Source organism: Sapajus apella, unplaced genomic scaffold (assembly GCF_009761245.1).
Source record: "Sapajus apella isolate SASKATOON/1434 unplaced genomic scaffold, GSC_monkey_1.0 scaffold13, whole genome shotgun sequence".
In the NCBI taxonomy this organism is placed as follows: domain Eukaryota; kingdom Metazoa; phylum Chordata; class Mammalia; order Primates; family Cebidae; genus Sapajus; species Sapajus apella.
This window is the reverse complement of record NW_022436953.1, coordinates 139008-161805: the sequence shown is the minus strand read 5'-3', so window position 1 is coordinate 161805 and position 22798 is coordinate 139008. Positions and strand designations below refer to the sequence as shown.

The window sequence follows — 22798 nt, the reverse complement described above, 5'->3', positions numbered from 1 at the left end:
AACAATCATATACTTGCCCACCCTACCAAATACATACTCAATATACAATGATGGATAAGGGACAGGATAACTATAACAAACACTTCCATCTGGAAAGAGGAAGATTGGGAGGCACAGCAGTCACTGATCCATAAGAGTTCTGAAATCAGGCTGGGCACATGTTGCAAGGGGCCCCTAGGATGGGGAAGGTTCCTTCAGGAGGCCCCAATGCCACCTCCTAGGGATAGCTCTCCATTCATTTTCCCTCCATGGCTTTGAGCGCCACACTCTGGGAGGTCCCACCCTTCCTTTTTTCTTATTCTTATTGACCATATGTGAAGAGGGCATCAGAGACTATGCCCTTTAAGGGGCAGCTTTTTCAGCCTGTTTCTTTCCCATACAAGGATGGGAGCCCAAGGGTAATTTTATGTCATTTTAAGTGTCAAGCAGTGGCAGCCTCTCATAGGCCATGATAATGACTTTTTTTGGGTCCTATACTTTTCTACAACATTAGTCATCTTCTTATCTGTTTGGTTCAGCTGTGTGTGCCATAGCCACATACAATTATTTTCTAAACATGTCTGCCTCTCTCCAGACTTAATTACTGCTACCTTGCACTTATGAAGCTTCCGAAATAGAAACACATTCTTAGTTTTCTTTATCTGAACAATTATTTCCCAACTGAAAGGATTTACCAGGTATCATCTTGGTTGGTCCTTGCTACAAGATTGAATTTGTTTTTTCTTTAACAGACATCTTAAGTATAAGTTACATACTGTGTAATTCACTTATTGTAAGCATATGTATGATTTTAGTAAATTTATAGTTTTGTAACCATAACTACCATCCAGCTCTAGAGCATTTCCAGCACCTGCCAAATTTCCACATGTTCATTTACAGTCAATCCTTGTTTCTGCCCCTAGCTCTAGGTGATTACAAATCTTTCTAGCTCTATAAATTACCTTTTCTAGACATTTCATATAAATTGAATCACATAATATGTAGTATTTGGCAATGGTTCTTTCATTTCACATGATGTTTTTGAGATTCATACCTGTTGGAGGATGTGTCTATAGTTTGTTCCTTTTAATTGCTACATAGTTCCATTGTATAGCTACGCCACATCCTGTTCCTCCATTCAACAGCTGATGGATGTTTAGGGTGTTTCAAGATTAAGGCTATTATGAAGGCTGCCATACACATTTGAGCATGTCTTTGTATGGACATATGTTTCATCTCTCTCGGGAAGATCCCTAGGAATTGAATTGCTGGGTCTCATGATACATTTAAGCTACTTTTTAGAGAAACTTCCAGTTTTCCATAAAGGCTGTTCTCGACACTACACTAAAAGCCTCTAGTGGCTTGTGGCTAAATAAAAAAGGGGGATGTAGATCTGGGAAAATCCCACCTAGAAATATAAAAATGAGTGCTGTGAGGGGCATGAGTCTCAGTTCATATATTTCACAGTCTGGACAGCATGGATGGATGACGTGGGTTTCAAATTTTCAAAAGTTATATTTAACCTCTGCAGAGAAACCACTACTATGTGTCAAGTACAGGGAGAAGCATGAGCCAATTTATAGATTTTATAACATGGACAGCTTGGATGGATTGAGTTTCAGATTTCAAAAGTTATATTTGATCTCTGCAGGGAAAGCATCTATGTGTCGGGTACAGGGCTTGGTTCTTCATTGCTCCACAAATTTTATTTTTCTTCCTTCAATAGATTACATCGATTAAAGAAAGATTATATCTATTGAAGAAAAAAAGAAAGCCAATTTTATTGGATGGGCTGCCTTTTTCAAAGCTGAATTTTCATCAACCTTAGTTGCTCGAAGTCCTCAGCTTTTTTTTTTCCCATGTAGTTATGGGAATAGGTTAGCTCTTCCAACTCTCTGAGACCCTGAAGTTTTAGACCCTCTATTCTTTGTCATTCTTACAAAAATTATCCATTTTTTGAGCCCGTTTCTTTCTTGTAGTACCTTATCAAACATAGTTAATAACAACCAAGGCATGCTATCAGCGTTCTTGCTCCATCTCTGCGTTTGAAACCACAGCACATTCAGCCCGTCGTCCGCCTTCCAGGCGAAGGCAGGCACCACTCTTACCGAATGCCTCGTCACTGCCACCGCATGATAGACATGACTTCCTTTCAGCTTCTAGTAACAGTTTTCTTGACACCTGGTCCAAAGACAGTGGGTTTTTGTTACAGAACATACTATTTCTGATAGCAGTTTCTGTATTAGTGTGGTTAAAGAGGTTGTGCTCCAGTAATGAATGCCCGTGAATCTCAGAAGATTATGAAAACATGCAATATGTAATAAGTAATCCCAGAGTTCTGAGAGGCCAAGGCAGGAGAAGTATTTAAGACTGCACGACATAGTGAGACCCTGTCTCTACCAAAAAATTCTAAAAATTAGCCAGGTGTTGTGTCCGTGCCTGGAGTCCCAGCTACTCAGGCAGCTGAGGTGGGAGGATTGCTTGAGCCCAGGCTTTGGAGGTTGCAGTGAGCTATGATTGTGATACTGCACTCCAGTCTGGGCTACAGAGCAAGGCTCTGTTTCTCTTTTAAAAAAAAAAAAAATCCATCCTCTCCACTACAAAAAAACAGTGTTTTCATTTTTTAACCGATGCTGCATATTCATCCTGGTAAGCCACACTGTGCTATACATTGTCTTTACCAGAAGCTAGGGTGATCCGCATGAACCCGGAAGAACCCCGTCCGGAACACCGCTTGTCTTCTGGGGCAGGACAAAGAGGACACAGTGAATCATGCACTAGCTCTTAAAGCTTCTGCTCACACTGAACTAGAGCAGCCTGTGTGTCCAGTCCTGACACCAATGGGGCAGGGAACTATAATCTTCCCCCAGGGAAGGGCAACAAAAATTGTGAACAACAGTATAATTTATCACATTGTTCATTTTCTTCTGTATCCTGGGGACTATAAAGAAGAGAAACGCAGCTGTCTTTTTGTGGTGGTTTTGCTCAGAGCTGCCTGGAGTGAGGATAAGACAGGTGACCTTTTAAAATAACTTACAGACTTAGGATTTAGATTTTCATGGTGGTTGGCCCAGCCCCAGGGCTCTGATGCACGGAACTAATACCAGCTGTTCCTCTGCCTCCACCAGCCCTATCTATCTCTTAGGCTCAAGGAGAAATTTTACTGGATGGGCTGTCCCTTCCAAAGTTTACTACGCAATACCCAATGCCCTCTGGAGCATTAGCAAATCCATTTTTCTTGACTTTGGCAAATCCAGTGTAAATTCACTTACTTGTGTGTTCTCTTCCCAGCTGCCTTTTGGGGAGACATTGCCTTAGATGAAGATGACTTGAAGCTATTTCACATCGACGAAGCCAGAGACTGGACCAAGCCGTCCGTGGGGGCAGCGGGACACAGCACTGGTAGGTACTGCATCCTCCCTTCTCCTGCCCAGACGGGAGGGACCAGGGACTCCAGCAGGGGGAGATGTGGACCACGAGTCACCAATATTTGACCTGCTAGTCCAGTGACCCCTCTTTGTGGAAAATCAAAAAGGTCATCCTCCCTTCTCCACTGGAGCCAGTGGAGCTGGGGCTTCCAAGTTTGCTGATTCTTCTACAAAAATCTCCATTTGCCTCTTTATCAGAGGGTTCAGGCTGGAGCTCCATGTTGGTTCTTAGAACTCTGGCCTTGGGGTTTAGCATTTCCAGACTGGAGAGTCAAGTGAAATGTGAACAGATAACCATAACACCTCATAGCAAATGTGTCAGAAACCAAGAGCAGTGGGAAGACAGAGTGCGTGGAGAAGCCTGCCTGGTGTCTTGTGAATGGGCACTCGTGTGTGGGGTCATGAAGTGTGAGTAGGAGTCCTAAGTGGGGAAAGGACATTTCAGGTGGAAGGAGAGCCTTTTGCAAAGGCAGGAAGTATGAGGGGACTCTCTTCATTTGAGGGACAGAGGTAAAGTGTAAGTCACTGGAGGGCAGCCCTTTGGGGTGGGCTGTGGCAGGAGATGTGTCTGGAAAAGTTGGCTGGGGTAGACGGTGAAGGGCTTGTCTGCTGAGCTCATGAGTTGGGCTTTGCCCTCTGGGCTGTAGGATTCTGATGAATAGGAGCATGACTTGATCAGCGTGGAATCAGAGGTGCCTTAGTGGAGTCCCCTCTCCCACTGCTCTCTGCAGCCCACCCACCAGGTGCCCTTGGGGTGCTGGGCTCCTGGCTGGCTGCTTGGGCAGCTCACTATGCTGATTGCAGTGGGGATGGTGCTGCGGGGAGGGTTGTATCAGGCAACCCCTCTCCCAGGCTGCTGATGTACATGGTGACATCCAGGAACATCTCTGGAACCTGGAGGGAAGTGGGTGGGCATGCCCAGGGCAGAGGCACCTCCTGAGGTTCATGAGGAACCCAAGCAGCTATAGGGACCTGCCTTCAAGCCTCCCTGCAGGGGCGGTGGATGAGAGCTGACATTGCCAAGACCTTATGGGGATCTCATTGCCGGTGGCTGGGAGGAAGGTGGAGCAGTTTTGAACTTTAGGATTTCTTTTTGGTGTCTTGTTTTATGAGTGACATTTCTTAGGATTTTTGAGGTCTTGCATATGGTCTGAAAGTCTATTCAAATTTTAAATGGAGTTTTCAATTATTTTTAGTACCAATATATCCAGAACCTTACTTAAGCTCTAACCAAAGGAAGCATCTTTGCATACTTCTACCACTCCATCTAATCACACTTTTCTTCCCAGTTCTTACCTAGAGGTCTAGAGAAGCTGACCTGACTGTAACCTTGTGTGTGTCATTAAAATATTTTAAAACCTTTTTTATGGTGTTACTTAAAAATAGTGAACATCACGTATCTCAAACATACAACATGATGAACTTTTACATATGTACACGCCCATGGGTACCACCCAGACCAAGATAAGGAACATTCCAGACTCCAGAGACTCCTCACACCCCTCCCAGTCGATACGCATCCCAGAGTAGCCACTGGTCTGACCTCTGTCGCCACAGATTCCTTTTACCTGTATGGAGTCACACAGTCTGTGTTACTCTGTGTCTGTCTGCTTTTACGCAGCCTGTGACTGAAATTCACTCACGTTGCCGTGTTCTTTTTCATTGGTGTGCAGTATTCTCTTGTATGAATGGACCCGGGTTTATTTGTTCTTCAGTTGACAGACGTGTGGGCAGTGTGTGGTTTGGGCTATGATAAATACAGCTGCTGCCATCATTCTGGGACGTCATGTTTTGGTGAGCACAAGCACTCATTTCCACTGGGCCTGTGCCCAGGAGTGGGGCCGCTGGGTCACAGGGCTCACACAGCTCAGCTTTGGGTACTGTCGAAGAGTTCTCCGAAGTGGTTGCACCACTTTACGCTCTAGGTGGGGCATACTCATTTGGAAGGCAGGAGTGGTGTTTGTGCAGGATCCAGTAAAGCCTTTGAGTCTTGGTGTCCCAGGTTTGGGTCTCACTGAGTTGACGCCGGCCCACTATCAAGAATACCCGGGTTGCCTCTCTGAGCTCCCCTGCTGTCCCTTGGGGGCCGAGGTTGGCAGATGGGAGTGAGAGACCCCAAAGAGTAGTGAGGCGGTGGCCAGCCACCACACCAGCTGCATGCCCAGCTACCAGAGCATTGTGTTGAGGGAAGGCTGCCTGAGGATGCTGCGGTGGAGGAAGCCCAGCAGCCCTGCCTTCTCCCTCACGCCACTTGCTCAGGGTGGACATGACCTAAGAACTTGCAGGCCTGTCTTCTCCCTTCTCTCCTGGGAGCTGATAGAGCTGATATCCTTATCAGCTCCCAGGAGAGAACATAGCGCCTACATTCCACCTGGATTTAGATCCCCCACAGGTGGGCTAGGACCTTCTACCCAGAAGGTGCTGGCCAACATCGGCAGAGAGGAGGTGGAGACATGCAAAGATGGCAGAGCCCGGAGCCATCTCCCAGGGCCTTCAGGAGATCCAGAGCCTCAGAAGGGCTTTGCTCCCAAAAGGGTGGTGAGAGCGTTGACTGCGGTCACAGGTTTTGGGGTCAACTGCCTGGGCTTGCATCCTTAAGCTGAGCCCCAGTTTCTTCATCTGTCAAATGCAAAGAGCAATAATCCTTACCTCAGAGTAATGCCGTGAAGATGAAAAGAAAGAATATATGCAAAGTGCTTAGTACAGTGCCTGGCACATAATAAATGCTTAATAAATTTTATCTGCTTCTTCCTCATTATTATTAATATTTGCAGAGAGAAGATTGACCTGGGAGGGTTTATGATTAAAGTGGATAGTCGGGAGCTGGTCATGTCACCCCTGTGGTCCCAGCTACTTGAGAGGCTGAGGCAGGAGGATCACTTGAGCCTCCTGGGAGGTCGAGGCTGCAGTGAGCAAGATCACGCCCCTGCACTCCAGCGTGGGTGATAGAGTGAGACCCTGTCTCTAAAAAAATTAAAATTAAAGTTAAAACAAGTGGAGAATGAAGAAAATTTGCTGTGTGTGGAGGGAGTGTGGGGGCTTGGTATGAGGCCTTTGAAATATATATAATACTTGGTGTTTCCTCCTTCCCAAGCTTGATAGTTTTTTTCTAGCGTGATTTTATGGCAAAGTGATTTTTATCCTGATCATTTTTCTCTGAGGGCCAATAGTACTTTGCATCTACCTAGAATAGTTATTTTATTGTCAGAATGGGAATATTTTTATTGTTTTTGTTGATTAAACTAATGCTGCTTGTTGTTAAAAAAAAAAAAAAGTCCAGTAGCTCATAATTGTATAAAGTGGAAGGTGAAAATCCTCTGTTATCCTGGCCCCAAGGATCCCCGGCATTACCGGTTTGCTGGATTCTTTCCAGACTTCCTGTGCTCGGGCTGTGCGTGTGCATGTGTGTGTGTGTGTGTGCATGTGCATGTGTGCATGTGTGTGCGTGTGTGCATGTAACATAAAAGGGGTTAGGGATTTTACTTAATGTGCTTTGGCGTCTGTGTTGTTTACTTAACACTGTATCATGGACATCTTGTCATGTAGCACGCTGGGGTCTCTTTTATCTTAATGGCAGTAGTGTTCCAACGTGCAACTCTGCCATGATTTACCTAACTAAGGCCTTATAGATAAACGTGAAGGTTGTTTCCCACTTTCTCTGTATTTTTTTTTCCTCTTACAAATAATGTTGCTATGAATAACTTTCCGTATGTATCTTTAAACATTTGTTTTAATTTTAAAAATCATTAAAGAGGAACCATACCTTTACCCTCTTTTCCTACTTCCAATGTGTGGGAAGATGTATTCTTAGATGCAAGTTAATCTCATTTCCAAGCTTTGGTAGACACCTCTGTGTATTAGTCTGTTTTCACACTGCTGACAAAGACGGACCCAAGACTGGGCAATTTACAAAAGAGAGAGGTTTAATTGGACTCAGCAGGCAAGGACAGCTTGTGCAGGGAAACTCTGTTTTTAAAACTGGCAGATCTTGTGAGACCCATTCACTATCACGAGAAGAGCAAGGGAAAGACTCGCCCCATAATTCAATCAACTCCCTTTGGGTCCCTCCCACAACACTTGGGAATTATGGGAGCTACAAGATGAGATTTGGGTGGGGACACAGAGCCAAACTGCATCACTCTGTTTCTTTTGTTGGAGGGTAGGGAGAGGGCTCAAAGGGAGAGGTCTGAGGTCCCTGGAGCGGGACATGGGGGAAGAGCCCAGAACCCTGCCTTGCAGCCCCAGAGCCCTCCTTTGCCTGTTTATCCTATGATCTTGGAACTGCTTTTTTGGCTGCAGAAGGAAACCATGTCAGTTGCCCTAGAGGTGATCTAGTCAGCCTCATTTGCTAGATGTGCCCAAATTTAGTCAGCAGCAGAATCAGGACTAGAACCCGGGTTTCTCAACTCCACGGTTGCCGTGTCTTCTACTTTACCAACCTGCCCATGATACTGCCAGCGAGGGGAGCCAAGAATAAGAGTGCAGGTGCTCATTCCTGTGCTGTCACTTGGAAAGTAGGCTGGAGTATTTCTGTGCCAATGGTGAACCAAGACCTTATGTCTGGGTTGGCCTAAGAGCCCACTTGGGGTACTACAGTGTCCACAAAAAGCCACTGACAGCTTTAGGATTCATAGCAGGAAGCATGTCTTCTGTTCACTTGGGGCCACAAGCTGTGTCGATTTCATGCCAATTTGTCTCCCTGCCTCTAGTCTCTCTTACTCCAGTCTCCTCCCTGCTTATCTTCCTGGCAACTTTGTGACCGCTGTAGTGGGTCCTCCCAGAATCCATGTCTACCTGGAACCACAGAATGTAATCTTATTTGCAAATAGAAATAAGAATGTAATCTTATTTGCAGATCTAATTAGTTGAGTATCTTGAGATGAGATCATCCTGGATATAGGGGGGATCCTAAATTCACTGACTGATGACATGTTTATAGGAAGAGAAGAGGACACAGAGAGAAGGTCACATGAGGACAGAAGCAGAGATTGAAGTGATGCAGCCACAAGCCAGGAACACCAGGGTTGCCAGGAGCCACCACAAGCTAAGCAGAGACAAAGATGGATTATTTCCTCCAGCATTTGGAGGGAGTGGTACCCTGCCAACACCTGGGCTTCAGACTTTTAGCCTCCAGGATTATGAGAGAATAGAGGTCTGTTGTGAGCCACTGAGTTGTAAGCTGTGCGGCAGTCCTAGGAAACTGATACAGCTGTGCTCTTTAGAACCTTCACTAGCTCCCCCTTGGTTATTAAAAGCATTCCTTGGTCAGACTCTTAAGACACTTCATGCTATGTCCACAACCTACGTATCCAGCCTTTCTTCCCATTCCTGGTCCTCCAGCCAGATGCAATGATGTGCCTGTGCAGGCCCCGAGTTTCCTTCCTTATACCCTCTGTTCTAGCTGGTCCCTCTGTTCTAAGTCCCTATTCAACAGATAAGGAAATGAAGGCTCCGAGAAAGGCTGGATGAGCCATTCAAGGCTCTTTACCCATCTTTATCCAGCTGCATTCGTGATGCCTCTTTACTCTGCACGCCTCCCAGCTTGGGGAGATTGCCTGGGTAGTTGGTGCTGTTAAAATTGGCCTCATTTTTTGCTTGCGATGGAGAGAGCTGCTATTTCTCCCCCATTCTCTGATAGCCCTTGCCATGGGGCTGCTGGAGGATGACACAGCCGCATTTTGAATGTGTGTGGGGGCAAGGAGGCAAGAATGGATTCTTCAGGGAGAGAAAGTCCTTCTGTGTGCATTTTACTTGCAGTGAGAAGAATGGGAGTCCTGGGCAGGCTTCGGGCAAGCTGTTCTGTGAATGGGGCCCTTGAATTAACATTGCAGAGTTTCCTAAAGCTGCTAATCGGATTAGCTGTGTAGTGAAGGAAGTACTTAGCAGGAGACACACACAGACACGCACACAGGCGTGCACATACTTTCCGGCCCTCTTACATCCTCTTTGATGGGACAGTGGCCGCACCTGACAGCCCCATTCCTGAGTTCCTAGGAATGGGGCTGTCAGGTTAGCCACGTGAGATGTGGAGGAGAAGAAGCCTGTGCGGCTAATGCTTTGAACTTTATGTGTGTTTGTTTGTTCCCTACAGAGTCCAGGATGTCTGCATTGGGCACGTCCATCTTTGCGAATGTACCTGAAGAGGAAATCTTGTCCTGCAATTGTCTCTGTCCGAATAATGGATCTGATTTTTTTCGTTTGTTTGTTTGAGACAGTGTTTTGCTCTTGTTGATCAGGCTGGAGTGCAATGGCGTGATTTCAGCTCACCCCAACCTCTGCCTCCCGGGTTCAGGCAATTCTCCTGCCTCAGCCCCCCGAGTAACTGGGATTACAGGCATGTGCCACCACGCCCAGCTAATCTTGCATTTTTTTTAAATAGAGAGAGGTCTCTATTTTTAATAGAGACAGGGTTTCTCCATGTTGGCCAGGCTGGTCTTGAACTCCCAACCTCAGGTGATCCTCCCACCTCAGCCTCCCAAAGTGCTAGGATTACAGGGGTGAGCCACCGTACCTGCCTGGATCTGATTTCTTGATGCTTATAATGTGGATTCTGAAAGGGAAATGGTTTTAATTACTTACTGGCTCAGATGAAGGCTGGTGTTTCCCACCTCGTCTATTCTGAGCCACTGGGCCATGTCCATCTCTATTTAAGAAATCAACCTTGCTCTAAATCCTCACTTCCTAAACTCCTGCCATCTGTGTAGGATGTCTACATAACCCCAATGGTTTGGGTATCTGGGCTCAAAATAATACATTAGTGGGAGACTCTGAGACATGTTCCCTCTCTGGGCCCTGTCTCTGAATCACGGGCACTCTTTTTTTTTTTTTCCATTTTATTTTACTTTGCTTTTGAGACAGAATCACTCTGTCTGTTACTGAGGCTGGATGGAGTGTAGTGGCATGATCTCGGCTCACTGCAACCTCCACCTCCTGGGTTCAAGTGATTCTCCTGCCTCAGCCTCTCGAGTAGCTGGGATTACAGGTGCTCGCCACCATGCCCAGCTAATTTTTGTATTTTCAGCAGAGACAGGGTTTCACCATGTTGGCCAGGCTGGTCTCGAACTCCTGATCTCAAGTGATTCACCCGCCTCAGCCTCCCAAAATGCTGAGATTACAGGTGTGAGCCACCACACCTGGTCTTGGACTCTTTCTTTACTCACAGACCCTTGGGTTCCTAGAGTTCCTTTCTGTACTCTGTCCATGACTTTGAGTGGCACACATTACTCTCATGCGGTCTCAGTGTCCCCATCTGATCACAGGGGCTGATGGAACCACATTCTAATTTCTTTCAAGCCAGTTAGAGCTCTGGATTTGAGCACTGGTGTTTCAGGCTAAAGAAAAGAGGGGAACCAAAGGCTATCAGACATTACAGGGCTTAAGGTAGGCAGAGAAGACCAATGCATACCCAAGAGATACCCAATGTCCAGAATCAGAGAACTTGGATTTAGGATTTCCGGGCTCTACTTTCCAAGGTTTGAGATGCTAAAAAGAAATCCAACATGTTTCTGTTCTCAATATATTTTAACTTTGAAGCTTTTTTTTTTTTTTTTTGAGATGGAGTTTTGTCTGTCACTCAGGCTGGAATGCAGTTGTGCACTGCAGCCTCAACCTCTTGGGTTCCAACCATCCTCTTGTCTCAGCCTCCCGAGTAGCTGGAACCACATGCATACACCACCATGTCTGGCTAATTTTTGTATTTTTTGTAGCAACGAGGTGTCATGTTGTTTCCCAGGCTGGTCTTGAACTCCTGGGCTCAAGCAATCCTCCTGCCTCAGCCTTCCAAAGTATTGGGATTATAAGTGTGAGCCACTGCACTTGGCCCAATTTTGAGGCTCTTGAAAGAGCTTGTAGGTAGGGCTATGATTTTCAGCCTCTACCCTTGTGGAGACATTCCCCAAGCTTTGTAGACTTGGCTTCATCCTTTCACTAATTTTCTTTTTAGGGTAGGAGTGCTACTGACTACCAAGTGTCCAGATGAAAATGGGTGGGGGGCTCCCTGTGATATCTTGCAGAAGGGTGATGTCCTGAGTTTATGAATGAATGTCAGGCTGGATTCTTGCTGGGCCAGTTCATTGGATTCAAGACTGTCTTCTCTCACATCATGCATTGCCAAGTGCCATCTCTGAGAAATCTCGGGGCTTCTGATGCCAGGGCCACAGGTTTGGAAATCTGGAGAGACACAGGGGCCCATCAGGTAGCTCTGTTACACATCCCCATCTTTCTACCGTCTCTGGAAAAGCTACGTGAGGAGGGGGTCCAGAGACGAAGGTGGCTACTTTTCTCTAAGTATGTTGTGCTTGACATTTTGAGATTCACAAGTTCTGATGAACATTATGAACCTTCTCATAGGCACACACACACACACATACACACACACAGACACACACACACACAATTGTGCTTGCAATTTTCAAATTAAGATCCATGGATCTCAGGTTATGAAATTCTGACCCCAGTCCTGTCTTTGGTGTGCTTCCAGCTGTTGGAGCTGTGCCCGTGGGCATCAGAACCTTGGAGGGCTGCTGTGTGGGAAGACATGGGTGTTGGAGCTCAGCAGGCCTAAATTTGCGTCTGTGACTCTGCATTGATTAGCTGTGGGACTTGGGGCAACTCATTCCTTATTTGTAAGATGGAATAATAATACCTGCCTCACAGGGGGCATTAAATAAATGTGATAGGTAAAGCACTTCTTCCAGGGTGTGACACCGAAAATAATAAGAGCAATAGCCCCCCTTTGCTGGCCCTCTTGTCTTCTCTTCTCTCTGGCCCACTTCTGTGTCCCAGACCCATGCTCCCTAATACCCGAGTCTCTTGAAATTCTTTATTCTAGCACTCTTCCAGAACCTGCAGGGTACTCCGGAGCTGGGTCTGCACCAGTGTGCTCTGTCAGATGCTTGGATTTAGATTCTAAACCAGCACATGGCAAATTTCTGAATCAGTCTGTAGCATAAAGACTTCCCAAGTGGCTGGGTGCAGTGGATCATGCCTGTAAATTTAGCACTTTGGGAGGCCAAGGCAGGTGGATCACTTGAGGTCAAGAGTTTGAGACCAGCCTGACCAACATAGTGTAAACCCTATCTCTACTGAAAATACAAAAAAAAAAAAAAATTACCCGGGTGTGGTGGCACGTGCCTGTAATCCAAGCTACTTGGGAGGCTGAGGCAGGAGAATTGCTAGAACCTGGGAGGCAGAAGCTGCAGTGAGCCAAGATCGCACCACTGCACTCCAGCCTGGGCAATAGAGCAAGACTCCGTCACACACACACACACACACACACACACTTCCCAAGTTGTCCTGAGCCACATTCTGGGGTCATCACAAAGTTGGCCAGAGGGATTTGAGAATGGACTCCATGCTGGTTCCTCTTTAGTAGTAACAATAGAAGAATGAGAACAACTATCATTCATTGTGTCAGTTATGAGCTAAATGCTCTATAGTCATGGTTTCATTTAATCTTCACACAACAGCTCTATGTGGTAGGTACTACTAGTATGTGTAGGTATGGAAATGAATTTTCAGAGAGGTATGTAAGCTGTCGGTGAGCACACAGCTAATCATTGGCAGTGCCAAGATAAGGACTTTAGTCTTTGGAGTGTCGGAGGCCCTGCGTTTAGCTCCTACACTCCGTTGCTTCTAGAAACAGCCACCAGCATCACTTCTAACCCTGTTCCCTTGAGCTGCTGAAGACTTAGGCTCTCCATCACTCCCCTCGAGAGGTGCTGGGGTGCACAGGATGAGTTCTGCAGGCTTATGGGGGCTAAACCTCATCCTCCCTGCTATGATTTATTCAGCATCTGCCCGACCCATCAACCAGACTGTCAGTAGCAGTGACTTGTCTTTGTTTTTGTCCTTGACCCTCCTTCTGTTGTTCCAGCATCAGACTGGGCACATCAATGGTGCCAAACACGTGTGAAGTGTGGATGGCGCCAGGAGGCTCAGGACTGCCTGGTGGTCTTGCCTGCTCTCCTGTTCCCCACTCCCCCATGAGGCTGTCAGGGGTGGGATGGCTTGTTTGAATGTGTGATGCCGCCCACCCCCTGCTGGAGATGGGTACCAGCAGCAAGAGAAATTCTCAGGCTCAGGGGTGGAGCCCTGAGGCTGGGCAGGCCCACATCACCTTGCAGGGAGTACCTGGAAAGCACACCCTTTAGCCACGTGGTCATTAGCTTTTCTTTACGGGGCCTGTGTACAGATTCTCAGATGGAAAATGTGGTTCTTAGGTCTGCAAGCCAGGGAGAGCTTGCTGGGGTCCCCAGACACTTTCAGCCTTTCTCTTCCCAGACCTTTAGGACTGTCCAGCTGATCCTCGTCATCACCCTGCCCCGCCCACAGGACTTCTCCTTGGCTCCCACAGGTCAGAGCTTGATCTTCGCATGCTGCCCTCCTAGCTTTCATTCTCCACACTCTTGCCTGAGATCTACCCACAGCTCTGCTGCCTGTCTGATGCCAACTTCATGATTAGAATTGCTTTCTGTCTGTGTTTCCTTCCATCATGTAAAATATGCTAACTGAGGACCTCTCTGTGCTCAGCACCAAGGATACAGCAGTAAGCACTTTTTCTCCCACCATTAAGGAGGTTGTGTTTTTATGATGGGAGTGATGATTGTCATGCTCTGGGAACACAGGAGGAATGGGGCAGGTTGGAGGGTGGGTTCTGGGATCAGAGCCCCCACTGGGATGGGGGAGCCACTGACCTCCCATGGCAGGCAGAACCCACACCTATGGGGAAGGCACCAGGTGACAGCCGTCACCCAGATGGGAGGCTGCTGGTAGGGGGTCCAGCCTGGGTGCGCAGGGCCCCACCAAAGGCAGAGCAGAGGCACAGGCACAGGGAGACGGGAGTGTGTGAGCCAGAGGCCCAGGCAAACCCCATCAGAGAGGCTGTAAGCAGGCTTCTTGTTCCATGCTGGGAGCTCAAAAGGACAAGGCAAAAGCCGCTGGTTCTTGTAGGAAGTAAGGATTAAGGAGGAAAGCAGAGAGCTGGCCTGAGAGAATAAAATGGCAACAAGAGTCAGAAATAATACAGAAATCCACAAGTCAAAATCAAAGCCAAGGTCAGAGTCACACCAGAAGAAAGGGTGGTGTGCTGCTGAGACCCTCATATGTTGAGTCCAAACCCCTGAAATCCCTCTGACAGAGGATGGGGCTGGCCCCAGAGCCAGGGTGGGGCTCAGCCTGCAACAGCAATCAGCAGGTGCTCCTGGAAAGGAGGGGGATGTCAGCACAGGAACCAGGCGCAGCCTGGCAGTTATTCCACCCATAAAGTTTTGAATTTAGTAAGATGATTTGAGATGATAAGGAGGCATCTGATAACATGCACATCTGTTCTTTGGGAAGGAAAAAGAATGTAGCATAAGGAGTCAATCATCTCATTCTCCAGGGCCTCATTCAGGGGCTGACTTATGCCTTGGATTGAAGCCAGAGTTCACTGAGAACTTGAAGTGTTGGGAAAAGCAAATTCACCTTTAAATTAATTTTTATTATGAACGTGTTTGTCAGGATTTGGAGAACCTGGGCCAGTAGTCTTCCTGGGGCCACGGTGGGGTACAGGGCCAGGTGGGGCAGAGGTGGTGCCTCCTCTTGAGTGTCCATCCAGGGAGTGGGCATCCTTATGAGCCACGAACCTGAGAACCTGAATCAAAATTGGGAGATGAGCTTGAGAAACTGTAACAAACAAGAGTTTAGTACCTGACGTTCTGGCCAAGCCTCGTTTAGTCGTGAGATACAGAATCTCCCTCAACAGATCTCAAATAGAAGACTGTCTTTTAAGAGTGTATTCTTGGCCGGGCGCAGTGGCTCACGCCTGTAATCCCAGCACTTTGGGAGTCTAAGGCGGGTGGATCACGAGGTCAAGAGATCGAGACCATCCTGGTCAACATGGTGAAACCCCGTCTCTACTAAAAATACAAAAATTCAGCTGGGCATGGTGGCGCGTGCCTGTAATCCCAGCTACTCAGGAGGTTGAGGCAGGAGAATTGCCTGAACCCAGGAGGCGGAGGTTGCGGTAAGCCGAGATCGCGCCATTGCACTCCAGCCTGGGCAACAAGAGCGAAAACTCCGTCTCAAAAAAAAAAAAAAAAAAAAAAAGAGTGTATTCTTAAAATGAAATAAACCCTCTTAAAGGCTTTTTATTTATGTAGCCTCCAATACATTTTTCCAGTATAGTGTCATAGACAGAAAAAATGTTTCTCACCATGACTTATAAGAACACTGTGGTGAATTGTTTTTGTCAAAATAAAAGATATTTTATGGCCATGCATGGTGGCTCACAGCTGTAATCCCAGCACTTTGGGAGGCTGGGGCAGGAGGATCACTTGAGGCCAAGAGTTTGTGATCAGCCTGGGCAACAAAGCAAGACTCTTGTCTCTACAAAAATAAAAAATAAAAATAAATAGCCAGGTGCGGTAGTGTGTACCTGTAGTCCCAGCTGCTAGAGAGGCTGAAGTGGGAGGACTGCTTGAGCCCAGGATTCCTAGGCTGTGGTGAGCCACTGCACTGCAGACTGGGTGACAGAGGAAGACCCTGTCTCCAAAAAAAAAAAAAAAAAAAACCCTCTCCCAAAGCCCTAAATTTTTAAACTTTACGTCTCAGTTTTTGTAAAGCTATATACATTTGCTCTTGTATTTCCTAGCCTCTTTTTAGATGAGTCTACTTTGTTACGGCTGGAAACTCACCTTTATTGCAAATGCATTTGCTACTCAGTCATGTTCTTACTAGGCATGGTAACAAACTAAACTAATTTTTAATAAAACCAGCACCACAATTCTTAGGGTTACCTATAGCACGATAGACCTTGAAGATGTTACTTCACCTTGGGGGACCTCAGTTTCCTCATCTATAAAATGGAGTGTTGGACTCTAAGCTTCCTGAGGTCCAAGAATGAGTCCTTTGGTTCTTTTGCCAAATTCTCTGAGTGTAATGGGTACTGGTTACATGGTGTCTGCTGCATGCATTACTGATTAGATGACCACGATGTCTTGGTTCCCCTTCCTTTGATGCCTCGTGGAACTTCAGAATAGTCTGCTTAGATCATCTCTAACCAGGAACCTTCCAGAGGCCCACTAGTGGGCCCCCAGAGGTGTTGGGAGAGATGTGGCTGTGACCTTCCTTTATCCCTTCTTAGAAAACGACAACAGTGAGCTGGAGAGAGGAGGGGAATATGCCCAGGCTGCATGAGGGATGGGAAACTGAGCCCCTGACAAGTGAGCCAGGCCATGAGGGCCGAGGACACAGCCTGAGGAGCCTCAGTGGAACCCTGCTGGTGTGAGTCTGAGATTAGGCTCCCCATCTCGGTAGCCAGTGCACGATGGCCCAGACAAAGCTGTATTTCTGCTGGAGATGTTTATATACCAAGGTCTGCAAATCATTATTTCTGTGGTTTCCAAGGAGAACCAGAGAGAGAAGGTGATGATGGTGGTAGAGTTGCCATTGGAATCTTGTCTGTGTTCTGGTCATCTGATTTCTCTTTGATCCTCTTTAAGGAGCCTTGTTTGCCCCACAAACACTGAGGAAAGGCCCCAGTTGGCCTTGGCACTGGGCCGGTAGACTTGGTCCCACATACCTCTAGCTCCTGCTGCTCCTTGCTGCTCCTTCCCAGGTTCTCTGTCTCCTCTTTCATCCCTGAACCGTGGCTGCCGTTGCCCAAGGAATCCTTCTCTCCTCTGACAGTGGCATCACCTATAAGGCATGGCTTTCCCATTCACCCTCAAGGGGGAAGTCCTGTGTGGTCAACTCACCAGCCAAATCTGGTCTGCAGATGTGTTTTGTTTGTTTTGCAGTGCTTACATCTTTTTAATTTACTACCAACATTCAAAAATCAGACTTCTCATAAAAATCCAGAACTCTGGCTTCTCTTGAAAAGTTGGAAGATTTGGCCACACTGGTCCAGTAATCCCACAGGGCAACAATCAACAGAGTTGCATAACAATGAGTTGCACTCCATGGTGAGCCACAGTCCCCACCACCCACTATTCATCTTCACACCCAACCTCGTTCACTCCAGTGCTCCTTGCCTGCCTCTCCCCCTGCCAACTCTAGGTATTTGAATGTAGATACTGGGCCAGTGAGTAAGAGGCATCACCTTGGGTCCTAATTTAGGTCCCACGACATTGGTCAAGGCTGCTTTTCCTTTCTTCATTAAAGGAAATAGCATCAATAGAGCTTCAGCTACTGCTGGGTGGCCTGGGAGAATATCCTTCTTCTGGAGCCTCTTTTCTTCTTTTTGTTGTGGGTTCAGTCTCTGTCACCTGTTGTAATACAGATGCTCATGTCCTAGGCACTGGATGGCACTGGGGTAGGGTGGGACACAGAAAACGCAAACAGGGAACACACTTAGCATTTTGCATGGAAGGGTTATGGCCTTGCACATGTGTTAGCATCAGACAGGTTCTTCCTGCCCCAGCCAATCAGTGAGATGGGACCACATTAGTAGGTATTAACTTCTCTAAAACAAAGGGGCCATTGCATTTTACTGACAAACGCCAGCCCCTAAGAAAGCACGGGTTACCTTAACCTCTATTTACTGACATTATCTCTTGAAGTTAAGGTCACTGCTCTGCAGTTCTTCTTTAACAGAGCCCACATCTGTCCTGCAGAGGTAAGGACAGGGGGTGAAGTTCCTTGCTACAATTTCTGCCTCTCTCGTCCAGTTCCCCAAGAGAGGGCTGGAGTTGATCTTCTCCTTTCTTTGACCTCCTGAGTTTCTTGCTACTCTTCCTATAACTTAACAAGTCTGGCTTGCCTTTTGAGATGTCTGTAAATCTTCACTGGATCTATTTGCAAAATCCTTCTAAGATTTTTTGTAAGAACAAATCAGTTAGTGAGAAAGACTAAGTACCTGAGGGTAGGCAACCCTTTCTGCTTTTCAGATCTCAGATTTAAATTCAGCGTTCAGTCCTCAAACTGTATAACTTTATTTTGGGGTATATTTATTTGTGTTTCTATCTACAGTTAAGAATTTTTTATTTCTATTTGAAACATGTATTATGAATATGTCTTTTGAAAGCGGGCGGTGTAGACACTATTGATACAGAAGCAGTACGATGTTAAGCATGGTGCTAGACGCTTGGTGGAATACACCATTTCTGCCTCCAGGGAGCTTACAGTTGTTGGATGAATTGCTATCTGGCTACTCTTCCCCCTGCCCCAGGCTGGCATGTGCTAAGTGAGCAGTCCATCCCTGCCTGCACTGCTGCGTCTCATAAGGCCAACATTCTAGGTTGCAGAGGAGCTGGAGCTGTGACTGCTCACAGGTTGAATCTTCCCATGTTCTGGCAGCTTCTTCTTTTCCTTCTTTTTTTTTTTTGAGATGGAATCTGGCTCCGTCACCCAGGCTGGAGTGTAGTGGCACAAACTGAGATCACTGCATCCTCCACTTCCCAGGTTCACTCAATTTTCCTGCCTCAGCTTCCCAAGTAGCTGGGATTACAGGCGTGCACCACCACACCTGGCTAATTTTTGTACTTTTAGTAGAGATGGGGTTTCACCTTGTTGACCAGGCTGATCTCAAACTCCTGACTCAAGCAATCTTCCTGCCTCGACCTCCCAAGGTGTTGGGATTATAGGCGTGAGCCACCACACCTGGTCTGTTCCAGCAGCTTCTACAGAGAAGGTCTCCATTCAGCAGGCTCAGGGCTACGGCCTTGAAGCCCTGGGCTCCTCCAGTGCCCTGAGAGAGAGCTTGGGTGTTCTGTTCCTCTCTCTGTTTCTTTCTTTGAGTTTCTGGTTGGCTCTGCATCCTGATTTCCACTTTACTGCCCTGGTTCAACCCTGACAGGGCTCAGCTCTGCTGTCCTGGCTGGTTCGCTTATTAGTAGGTGACTGTTTTCTGTCCATTAGTTTTAACTCATTCAGTCAAACTGACAATAATAAGGCCAGGTGACAGGTTTGCTTCCCACATGGGGCCGTGAGCTGCGCCTGCCCTGCCAGATGGCATTCTGTATGTGGACCAAGGTCCCGAGGGAACTGGGTGTGCGGGTGCCTCAGCATGCCCTTGTCACAGCCACTGAGGATCACCCAGTGTCCCATCCCAGGAGCCTGGCACAGGCATTTTACATTTGGGCGGTACTTGAAGCCTCCTCAAAACTCGAATGTGAGTTGCAGAACCAAATAGCATCCTTCTGCCCTTTCGCAGTAGAGGACACGGAGACCCAGAGGATCCCTGGCTTGCCTGAGGTCCCAAAGTCCGGTCCATCTTGCTGGGGGAACACAGGTCACCAGCCCCTGCTTCACGTTCTTCCTGATGTCTGACTACCTGCTGCTGATGGGCCAGGACCGTCCCCTTTCTCAAGGGCTCCCCTTTATTACTCTGAAACCAACATTGGGTCTTAAGAGGTGGCTTCATTTGCTGAGTTCGTTTGCTTTCCTGCCCTGATGCAGTGGAAGCTGCAGGCTCAATGCCTTGGATGACATGACCATAACAAGCCCATGGGGGCCAGCTTCGGGACCTATCAAATCAAATGCCTCTCCCTTCTGTCTTCTTTTTTTTTTTGAGACAGAGTCTCTCTCTATCGCCCAGGCTGGAGTGCAGTGGCGCCATCTTGGCTCACTGCAATCCCTGCCTCCCAGGTTCAAGCAATTCCCCTGCCTCAGACTCCCAGGTAGCTGGGACTACAGGCACCCGCCACCATGCCCAGCTAAGTTTTTGTATTTTAATAGAGACGAGATTTCACCATGTTGGCTAGGATGGTCTCGATCTCTTGACCTCGTGATGCGCCCACCTCAGCCTTCCAAAGTGCTGGAATTACAGGCGTGAGCCACCGCGCCTGGCCCCTTCTCTCTTCTTTAGTGAGGTACAGTTGATCCTCACAGGTTCCATATTCATCAATTGGCCTCACGAACATTTATTTGTAACCCTAAAAATCAATAGTCACGGCACCTTTTCCGTTATTCACAGACACGTGCAAAGCAATGAAAAATTTGAGTCTCCCAATTTGCATGTTCCCAGCTGAGGCCAGATGATCTGCCTTCTTGTTTCAGCTCGCATACTGTAAACAAGTGTCCTTCTTGTGCTATATTTAGTGCCGTATTTTAAGCATTTTTGTGCTTTTGGTTGGTGATTTTGCTATTTAACATGGCCCCCAAGTATAGTGCTGAAGTGCTGACTAGCAGTGTTCCTAATTGCGAAAAGGCTGTGATGTGCCTTCTGGAGAAAGTCCCTCTGTTAGACAAATTTCATTCAGACATGAGTTATAAATATAGTGCTGTTGGGTGGGAATCCAATGTTCATGTCCTAATGATAGATATGAAAGTAGGTGCCTTTAAACAGAAACACACATAAAGCAAGGTTTTGTATCTATCAGTTGATGAAGATGTGCTGACCAGTGTAGCGTGCAGTGCTATAGCTGTACTGTATACAGTAGACAGTACTCTCTTTTATACTAGATTGTATGTTGGTCTCCTAGGAGCAATGGTTAGGTGTTCACTAGTTCAGTATTTGCAGCAACTTTACAGAACGTAACTATTGCAGGTAACGAGAATTGACAGTGTCTTATTTCTGTGGACAAAAGTACCTCACTGAATACTCTGCACTGTCTGGCGGTTTCTATCCTTCTTCTCTGCTCCTGTCACAAAACTAGGGAGGGAGCAGTGATGCAAAGTGCTGGGCAAGGAGGCAGACCCTCTCAGCTGTGCCAAACACCACAGTGACCACAGGCCAAGCACTTCACCTCACTGAGCCACAGTCTCCTCATCTGTAAAATGGGGATAACAATAATAATAACTGCAGATAATAATACCTCACAGTAATAATGACCCACACAGAAGCAGCGAGAATTAACTGAGATAATATATGCAAGTACTGATCAATCCAATTCAGTCCACTTCACCTGGACATATTTTGTAAGCATCTGCTGTGAACCCCATGTGGGTTCCTTTCATCCTTACAGAGGATGTTGCTCCAGTTCTTAAGGAGTAGACCGTCTTACGGGGTGATAGATGGGGTCACAGAGAATTATACTACAGGCCTCATGTGGTGAGCGTCAGGACCTCCTTGGGGGTGATGACTGTATCTGATTCACTTTTGTCTGTCTGGCACCTGGGATGGTGCCTGGCACAGAAAGGTGCCCTAGAGAAGCTTGTTGAATGAAGGAATGAGTCCATGAGCACAAGGCCATGGAAGAGATGTAAAGGAAGCACAGAGAACAAAGACAACTTCATGGAAGAGGTTGAGGTGGGCCTTGAAGGATTTTCATCAGGGTTGCAGTGCGGGGGTCATTGCAGGTAGGAGGCAGAGGCTGAACAAAGGCATGGAGGCGAGAACTTGGCAGTGAGAACTGAGCAGCACAGGAAGTGTAGAGTCCAGGGTGGTTGGCAGGTGGGTGGGAGTGAGATACGGGAGTTGGGGAGAGAAGTTGGGAAAAGCATGCTGGGATCAGACTCAGGCAGAGCTTGGGCTGAGGCCTGGTGCCTCCCCTCTGCAGGCTGCTCTCCTCTCCACCTCCATGTGTGGAAGGTCTTTGCCACTCCCCTCCTGCCTTCCCATGCAGCTCAGTCAGCCCTTCTCTGGGCAGCCTCCAGATGCCCACGTTGCTTCCTCTTTCTCCTGTACTGGACCATGAGCTCTGCCTGACATATGTGAATTCTCATGTATTAGTGCATTCCCAGTGCCTAGCCCTGTGATGGGCACATTTTAGATGCATAACAAACTTGCTGAGTAAATGACTGCTCACACAATGAAAAGTCTACTTCCAACAGACTCTCCATGATTGAGCAATAACATTAAATTTTTTATTTTGCTGATTTAACTGGAAAGTGGTACCTTGTTTTTGCTTTTATCTTTATTTCCCAAGGCTAAACAGCTTCTATATGATTATCTACTGTCTTAGTTGGTTTGGGCTACTGTAACAGAATGTCATAGACTGGGTGGCTGATAAATGACAGAAATTGATTTCTCACAGTTCTGGAGGCTGGAAAGTGCAAGATGAAGATGCTGGCAGGTTCAGTGTCTGGGGACCACCTGCTTCCTGATTCATAGATGTACCTTCTTTTGGTGTTCTCACATGGTAAAAGGGATGAGGGAGTTCTCTGGGGTCTCTTTTATAAGGGCAGCATATTAGTCTGTCCATACATTGCTATAAGGAACTATCTGAGACTAATTTATGAAGAAAAGAGGTTTAATTGACTCATAGTTCCACAGGTTGTACAGGAAGCATGGCTGGGGAGTCATCAGGAAACTTACAGTCATGGTGGAAGGCAAGGAAAAACAGGCACATCTTCACATAGTGGCAGGAGAGAGAGAGAGAGAGGGAGAAGGGGGAAGTGTTACACACTTTTAAACAACCAGAGCTTGCCAGAACTCACTCACTATCATGAGAACAGCAAGGGGGAAGTCTGCCCCCATGATCCAGTCACACTCCACCAGGCCCCTCCTCCAGCATTGGAGATTACAATTT

The 22798-nt window shown here is 47.0% G+C and overlaps 1 protein-coding gene across 1 annotated transcript in view; it reads left to right on the top strand.

The window, feature by feature from the left end:
• TLL2 (tolloid like 2) overlaps positions 1–22798 on the top strand; it is a 148747-nt gene that overhangs the window by 32209 nt on the left and 93740 nt on the right. The window contains exon 2 of the mRNA XM_032281152.1: positions 3271–3381. Coding sequence (XP_032137043.1) covers positions 3271–3381 — 111 coding nt within the window. The remainder of the gene's footprint in view (positions 1–3270; positions 3382–22798) is intronic.